The sequence below is a fragment of the Mauremys reevesii genome, linkage group 15 (assembly GCF_016161935.1).
Source record: "Mauremys reevesii isolate NIE-2019 linkage group 15, ASM1616193v1, whole genome shotgun sequence".
Lineage (NCBI taxonomy): Eukaryota > Metazoa > Chordata > Testudines > Geoemydidae > Mauremys > Mauremys reevesii.
This window is the reverse complement of record NC_052637.1, coordinates 10,943,583-10,951,945: the sequence shown is the minus strand read 5'-3', so window position 1 is coordinate 10,951,945 and position 8,363 is coordinate 10,943,583. Positions and strand designations below refer to the sequence as shown.

At 45.4% G+C, this 8,363-nt stretch overlaps 1 protein-coding gene across 3 annotated transcripts; it reads right to left on the bottom strand.

The window, feature by feature from the left end:
- Positions 1-2,158: 2,158 nt before the first annotated feature.
- LOC120383690 (olfactory receptor 6N1-like) lies at positions 2,159-8,152 on the bottom strand. 3 transcript variants are annotated; one of them, XR_005588501.1, is made up of 3 exons: positions 7,380-7,520; positions 7,209-7,282; positions 6,098-6,267 (listed from the first exon to the last, which is right to left on the bottom strand). XR_005588501.1 is itself a non-coding variant. In XM_039501861.1 (2 exons), exons 1-2 carry the CDS (start codon positions 8,127-8,129, stop codon positions 2,502-2,504), a joined length of 930 nt encoding a protein of 309 aa, XP_039357795.1. In that variant the 5' UTR covers positions 8,130-8,152; the 3' UTR covers positions 2,159-2,501. The 3 variants fall into 3 exon arrangements, 2 of the variants coding, with proteins under 2 accessions (XP_039357795.1, XP_039357794.1); XM_039501861.1 differs by lacking the exon at positions 6,098-6,267 and adding an exon at positions 2,159-2,510 and having other exon boundaries at positions 7,209-8,152; XM_039501860.1 differs by having other exon boundaries at positions 7,209-8,152.
- Positions 8,153-8,363: the final 211 nt, after the last annotated feature.

Sequence of the window (8,363 nt, the reverse complement as noted above, 5' to 3'; positions counted from 1 at the left end):
CCAAGAAAGCACGGAAAGCAAAACTTTGATTATTCAAACAGATAAAAAGTGTTGACTTTCAAGTGTTGACTTTCAAATGTCTGAACAGGAAACGTAACTTTTCTTGTCTGCATAGTAAAGTATTACTTAAAATTTTTGAACAAGGCATTTTAAGTTGTTAGTTCTCCTTTATTGGGGCCAGTAGCAGAGCAGTACCATGAGAGGAACAGAACAGGAAGAAGGCAGAACTGAGACCTTTCAAAGTTTTGGCCCAAATGAGGGGGCATGGGAGCATCATTTGAGCTCCCCGCCTCAGGTGACAAAATGTTGTGGACTGGCCCTGAATCTGGCATCTGTGATCCGGGCTAGTAAGACTCTAGCACCACTTCCCACCCCACTGGGGCACACACTGAGCCAGATCCTCAGCTGATGTAAGTCAAGGTAGCTCCATTTGTGAAAGTGGCACATATCCCCAACTGAGGACCTGTCACAAGATATGGATCTCAAGCTCCATCTCTGTGAAATGGTGCTATGAATGCTGACTGGCACTGCGGTGGGAAGGTGAGGCTACAATTGCTAATATTCACCTGAAGAAGAGCTCTGTGTTGCTCAAAAGCTTCTCTCGTTCACCAACAGAAGCTAGTCCAATAAAGGATATTACCTCACCCACCTTGTCCATCTAATATTCACAAAGCACATTCATGCCTCTGTTTGGTGGTGGTATAGAAATACAGTCAGGAAGATGGTGCTCACCTGTAACCACAACATAGCCCAAGCTTGAAGTGATGAGCTCTTACTTCTCAGGTCCTGGCCACCAGAACTCGGGATCCTCAGCTGAATCTTGTCTCTCCTCTTTCTGCAGAAACTGGATTTTCTCAATGAAGAGACCCGTAGTTACCTTGAGGAATGAGCAGGTACATTTGATCTACCTTTGGAAAATGAGCTTTCCCTTCGATTTACAAAGTGTAAATGCTCCCTTTATTTGTATTCAGTCTTCACACTTTTTAATACGGTCCCACTTCAGCCTTTCTCCCACTTGGTTCATTTTGTGTCTCCAAAGATTTGTGGCTAACAATGCCCAGGGGACTTGTACAGTGTGACTTGTATAATTGCAACTTTTTTTAAGTCTAATGATCCTATATGGAAAATATTTTGATGATGAACAAACACCAGCTTATATTTTTGGGAGATGCCTGTCCAAGGTGATGTTATAAAGTACTCCCACCATACTGTTGTTAATATTACATATGTGCTGCAATCTAGTGTGTACTTCTGTAAATATCTATTCATGTCTCACTCTTACAACATTTTTCCACCTAGTGGCCATTTGACAGTATAACTTGCCCATTATTGTGTTGGCTACTAAATTCTATTGGTAGGTTTCAGAGTAGCAGTCGTGTTAGTCTGTATCCGCAAAAAGAACGGGAGTACTTGTGGCACCTTATTTATTTGAGAAAAAGCAAATTTGCAATTCGAGTACAGCAGTTTCTCCTTGGAGTCTGTTTTTGAAGCTTCAAACAGACTCCAACAAGAAATTAGATGCAATCAACTTAGTTTCAATGTTTGTAATGGCACAGCCATTCTCAGTTTCTATTCAAGCCTATCTCCCCATGTAAGTATTCTCACACTTCTTATCAAACTGAACTGGGCTATCTTGATTATCACTTCAAAAGTTTTTTCTCTTACTTAATTGGCCTCTCAGAGTTGGTAAGACAACTCACACCTTTTCATGCTCTCTGTATGTGTATATATATCTCCTCACTATATGTTCCATTCTATGCATCTGAAGAAGTCGGCTGTAGCTCACAAAAGATTATGCTCAAATAAATGTGTTAGTCTCTAAGGTGCCACAAGTACTCCTGTTCTTTTTTAAAATCTATTGGTCTTTAGTCAATATTTCTGCAAATCCTCCTCACCCCCGCACATTTCTTCTACTCTGCTGCAATCTAGTGGTCATTTCCCAGCATGACACCCATTTACTCTGCTCGCCTCTAGTAGTGGATTATTCTTGCTATAATCTGCCTCTTTCCAGTTCTTGTCACGTGCTGACCATTATTTAGTACAGACAGTCCTCGACTTTATGATGTTTGAGTTAAGACGAAGGGCACGTATGATGTTTATAAATTTTAATATAAAATCGACTTTACAATGCTGGTTTCAACTTTACCATGATCCTCCCTTCATAACATTGTACGTATGGAAAAATCAGTTCCGAGTTAGGACTTTTCGACTTAAGACGCGATTTTCAGGAAACAATTGTGTCTTAAGTCCAAGGACTGCCTCTATAATAGCCCATTTCTCACTCCTCAACATCTGCTTCTATCATTACATACGTAGAGGTCCTTTTTCTCTTCAGGGCCCATTCCTCACCACTTATATTCCATTGTACATCGTCACCTCCCTTTCTACTTCCCTCTGATGGTCATTTGGCATCAAAACTTCTCCTTTCTTGCCCTTCCGCTTTGATTGTTATCCATTGGCCATTGGTCAGCACGGCTGCAGCTTTTCTATTCCTCTGCCTGCTAGTGACCCTAGAGAGCATAATCACGTGTTTCCTCATTTCTGACCTACTGATAGGTGTGCACTCTTCCAAATTAGAGCCACAGAGAACCAAATCGTAGAACAGTTTGAATGGAACATTAATGGCTACAACAGCACATACAACCGTAGAAGCTCTCAAAGGTTTAGCAGGGGTTTCCCATCAGTTCGGTGCATTTCTGTTGCTGTGGCATCTGTTTCCAGTGGAAATACATAGATTGAACCTACCATAACAGAATCTCAGTGGCTTTCCAGGCTGAGATTCTCAGAGGCATACAAGGGAGTTAAAAAGTGAGGAGTCCGGTGGCATTCTGAAGACTCATTGTTTTGTGAATACAGACTAACACGGCTACCCTTGATAAGGGAGTTAAGTATTCAACTGTCATATCAAAGGGATTTGGTTCCTTGGAAAATCCTTTCTTCAGTGCTGAAATTCTGTCGTTTTTCTGGTGCCCAGTTCCCCTGCCTCTGGCCAAGCCCTGAAGTGCTCTCAGTGACTGAGCCAGCACTGCCATTTTGGCACCACAGGATTTCTGCCCGTTGGTAGGTGGTAGCCACTTCCTCTCAACATAGGTTGCCTCATTCTCTGAGGAGAGGACCCTGTGAGGAGCAGAGTTGTCTATGGCACCTGGGGCTTGCTGGACACGGTGCCCTGAGAGCTAGTTCTCTCGGGATGAGCACTTGTTGCAGTCAGTTTTGGGGACACTCATTGTAACAGGCCCCTTCCCTTTGAACTGCTCTGTGCCCTAAATGCCACAGGCCAAGTCCCTCTTCGCTGACCATTTGACAGACCCGACCCCAGGAATGGCCTCAGTTCTATGGATGCCCTGGCAACCCCCAGCTGGGTCTGGACAGTCCCAGTGGCCCTGGTTTGTGAGTCTACCTCTTTGTGTGCCCAACCTCCCTGCCTCCAAGGGCCCGGTGAGCCTGGTGCTGGTGCTTTGCCAGAGCTGGACACAGCTAGGCTTAGCCCAGGTAAGAAGTATGAAGCTGCACCTGGTGAAGTATCCAGAGATCACAGCTGATGCCTAGTTGTTTGCATCTGGTCTGTGTGAGTGCAATGGTGGTAGCTGGTTTGCAGGGGGATACGGTGAGGATGGCATTAAGCACAATTTCAGGGGTGGCTGATTTCCCAGGCTTATGGCCCTACCTATGCTGCACCAGGACTTAGTATTTTTATTGTCCAAACATAAATTTTGATCAAAAATGGCTTTTTTCTGAAAATAAAAATTGGTCAAAAAATTTTCTTCACTCCGTGTCTAAAAAACTCCATGATGGGAACATGGTTATGGCAACTTCCTTCCCTGGGCACTCCACTTAGACGAATAACACTGACCTGAGCTCTGCCTGGATTCTACACTGTGTCTTTAGGGGCATAAGAAATGGTCTGTAGCAACCAAAATGTCATCCACTGTGTTTTATTTGTATTAGATTGTCTAAATTTGATTACAAGACTTTATTATCTAACAAACAAGAAACAGGGGTCAAGCACAGTGCCCCAGTGGTCAGTCCTGGGGCAGGTTTTGTTCAACATCTTTATTAATGATCTGGATGATGGGATGAATTGTACCCTCAGCAAGTTCACAGATGACACTAAGATGAGGAGAGAGATAGGTATGCTGGAGGGTAGGGATAGGGTCCAGAGTGACCTAGACAAATTGGAGGATTGGGCCAAAAGAAATCTGATGAGGTTCAGCAAGGACAAGTGCAGAGTCTTGCACTTAGGATGGAAGAATCCCATTCACTGTTACAGACTAGGGACCGACTGGCTAAGCAGCAGTTCTGCAGAAAAGGGCCTAGGGGTTACAGTGTGCCCTTGTTGCTGAGAAGGCTAACCGCATTTTGGGCTGTATAAGTAGGGGCATTACCAGCAGATCGAGGGACCTGATCATTCCCCTCTATTTGACATTGGTGGGGCCTCATCTGGAGTACTATGTCCAGTTTTGGGCCCCACACTACAAGAAGGATGTGTAAAAATTGGAAAGAGTACAGTGGAGGGCAACAAGAATGATTAGGGGGCTGGAGCACATGACTTATGAGGAGAGACTGAGGGAACTGGGAATATTTAGCTTGCAGAAGAGAAGAATGAGGGGGGATTTGATAACTGCTTTCAACTACCTGAAAGAGGGTTCCAAAGAAGATGGAGCTAGACTTTTCTCAGTGGTACCAGATGACAGAACAAGGAGTAATGGTACCTAGTTGCAATGGGGGAGGTCTAGGTTGGATATTAGGAAACATTATTTCACTAGGAGGGTAGTGAAGTACTGGAATATGTTACTAGGAAAGTGGTGGAATCTCCTTCCTTAGAGGTTTTTAAGGTCACGCTTGACAAAGCCCTGACTGGGTTGATTTAGTTGGGGATTGGCCCCGCTTTGAGCAGGGGGTTGGACTAGATGACCTCCTGAGGTCCCTTCCAACCCTGATATTCTATGATTCTGTGGCTCCCTCAGCTTTCCCAAAACACACCAGCTTCAGGGACACAAAACTCTTGTTTTCCCCCTTGCTGGTTTTCACTGTGTCACTAGTTTTTGCAGTCCCCTGCAGTCTTGTTCAGTTCCCTTCTCTTTTCTCACGGTTGGCTGGAGTTGGGTGAGATACAGATACAGCTGCAGGTTTAGCAGGGGTATTGTATCAGTCCAGTGCATTTCTGTTTCCAACAGAAATGCACAGATTGAACCTACCAGTGGCTCTCCAGGCGGAGATTCTCACAGGTGCCTAATGGAGTTATGCACCCAAATCCCTGTGAAATGGGAGTTGGGCACTTAACTCCATTAGGGCCCTTGGAAAATCCTTCATGCAATGCTGAAGTCCTTTTGTTCTCACCACTGCCCAGCTCCCTTGCCTCTGGCCAAGCCCTGACATGCTCCCAGTGACTGAGCCAGCACTGCCATTTTGGCATCACAGGAATTCTTCCCATTGGTAGGTGATAGACACTTCCTCTCTCCATAGGTTGCCTCACACCCTGAGGAGAGGGCACTGAGTGCAGTGGAGCTGTCTAAGGCACTTAGGACTGACTAGACACCGTGTACTGAGAACTGCCACTCTTGCGACGGGCACTTTTTGTAGTCATTTTTGGGGACCCCCAATGTAACAGTTCCCCTTCCTTTAAACTGCTCTGTGTCATTGGCAGGAGCAGAGCAGCTGATGCCCTGCAGGGCCACAGGGCAAGTCCCTCCTTGGTGACTGTTTGACAGACCTGAACCCCAATAATGTCCTCAGTTCTATGTGTGCCCTGGCTAACTCCCAGCTGGTTCTGGACAGTCCCAGTGGCCCTGGCTTGTGAGTCTAACTCTTTGTTTGCCCAACCTCCATGGGCCCAGTGAGCCTGGTGCTGGTGCTTTGCTAGAGCTGGTCACAGCCGGTTGTAGCCCAGGTAAGATCTATGAAGTTGTTCCTGGTGAAGTGTCCTGATGGTATGATGGCATTTTTCTGCTTGGGCCTGGCTATTTGCATCTGGCCTGTGTGAGAGCAGTGAAGGCAATAAGCACCATTTCAGGGGTGGCAAATTTCCCAAGCTTACGTGCATATTTTTATTGTCCAACCATTAATTTTGATCAAAAATTGCTTTTTTTACAGAAATAAAAAAATGGTTAAAATTGTCTTCACTCTGCCTGGTGCCCAGTTAAAAACTCCATGATGAGAATGTGGTTATGGCCACTTCCCTCCCTGGTCCTTCCAGTTAGACGGACAACACTGTCCTGAGCTCCAGCTGGATCATCCATTTCATGTTTAGGGGCATAAAAAAACTATCTGCAGAAACAAACATGACGTCACCCATTGTGTTTTGCTTGTATTTGACTGTCTGAATTTGATTACAAGACTTTATTATCTAACATAGACATAGGTGCCAACTCTGTGAGTGCTCCGGGGCTGGAGTACCCACGTGGAAACAATTAGTGGGTGCTCTGCACTCACCGACAGCCAAGTTCCCCTCACCACCTGCCCCACCTCCTCCTCCCCTGAGTGCACTGCATCCCCGCTCTTCCCCCTACCTACAAGCCCTTCCCGCCCAGCCTCCGCCAAACACCTGTTTGGCAGCATTAGCACACTCTGTGAGGGAGGGGCAACGTGGTGTGTTCAGGGGAGGAGGTGGGGAAGAGGAGGGGCTGGGGCGGGGATTTCGGGAAAGAGTTGTAGGGAGGGGTTGGAGTGGGGATGGGGAAGGGGTGGGGTCTCATGAAAGGTGTGGAGTTGGGGTGGGGCCAGGGAGGGCAAGCACCCACAGTAAATCGGGGAAGTCGGAGCCTATAAACATAGAGACAAAATGAACAGGGGATATACACGGGGATTTACTTGGGTAATTAGTGGTTTTTGTGCCTTACGCTATGTCAGCTGTGTGCATTTTCAGATGCTGTACAAGTTCATCCTATAGGGTAAACATTTAGCCAAGGCCATGCAGAAAAATACCATCACACTGGGTGCATCAGTGCTGAACATGAGAGAGTGACAAAGTTGTCCGCAACCACCCTTTCCTATATGTTAGGTTACATGGACACAGCACAGAAACATAAACATTCTGTCTCAGTAACTCCATACATATCATCTCAATTTTTTTCATATTAGTACTGAGATATCCAATGGGAGTTTTCAACTTAATATCAATGGGGGCTGATTGCCTAAATCACCCAGGCAGCTTGAAAACTTCACGCTAAGTCTCAGACCGTTTTTCCGAAAGCCACATATTTACTGACCGCTTTTCTCAAGGCTTCTTTGACTTCTCTGTTTCTCAGGCTGTAGATGAGGGGATTTACCAGGGGAGTCATGACTGTGTAGAAAAGAGAGAGCACTTTGTTCAGGAGGCTTAATGTATTGTGTTTTGGAAGCACATAGACAATCATTAGGGTTCCATAGTAAATTGTCACCACAATGAGATGGGAGGAGCAGGTGGAAAAGGCCTTTTGTCTCCCAGCGGTGGAAGGGATACTCAGGATGCTGGCAATGATACACACATAGGATGTCAGGGTTAGTAGGAATGGAGGCAGGATGAATACACAGGATATGATGAAATGGAACAATACGAACCAGTGTGTGTCACTGCAGGAGAGTTCCATGAATGGGATGACATCACAATAGAAATGGTCAATTTCATTCGGGCTACAGAATGTTAACTGTGATAGGAATGAGACAAAGATGGTACTAGCCCAACAACCATTTAACCAGGACCCAGCAGCCAACTGGAGACAAAACCTGGTTTTCATAAGAGTTGAATAGTGCAGGGGTTTACATATCGCTAAATACCGATCATAAGACATCACTGCTAGGAGATAGCATTCTGTACATACCAGAGAACCAAAGAAATACATTTGTATGATGCAGCCACTGAATGAGATGGTTTTGTCCCCAGTCAGAAGATTTGATAGCATCTGGGGCAGGATGGTTGAGGTGTAGCAGGTCTCCAAGCAGGACAAGTTCCCTAGGAAGAAGTACATGGGGGTGTGAAGGTGCTGATCAGCCACAACTAGTGCAGTGATGAGAATGTTCCCAGTCACGGTTGCAATGTAGACCACTAGGAACATCAGGAAGAGAAGAATTTTCAGTTCAGGGAGATCCCCGAATCCTAGGAGGATGAATTCCATGACATCTGTTTGATTTCTCCAGTCTCTGTCTTCCATGGGTTTAGTCTCGGAACAATAAAACAAACTGGGCAATTGAATTGAAAAACATAGTTAAAAGTTCATGATTTAATTCCATAAATATTCAGAAACTCCCCTTCCTCTCCTGGTTAAGGCTAAATGTAGATTTCACAGCTAAGTGTCAGGAGTCTCGGCCTGATGACAGAACACTGGTGTCCAGGTAGGTCTCCCTCTGCCATGTCAGAACAATGACTAATAAAAGAAACTATTTCT

Bases quoted from the DNA above. Each gene is read 5' to 3' on its own strand.
- LOC120383690 (XM_039501860.1), bottom strand. From the start codon at position 8,129: ATGGAAGACAGAGACTGGAGAAATCAAACAGATGTCATGGAATTCATC. The intron at 6,268-7,208 runs GTCAGTAAATAT...TTGTTTCTGCAG, and splicing joins AAGAAGCCTTGAGAAAAGCG to ATAGTTTTTTTATGCCCCTA.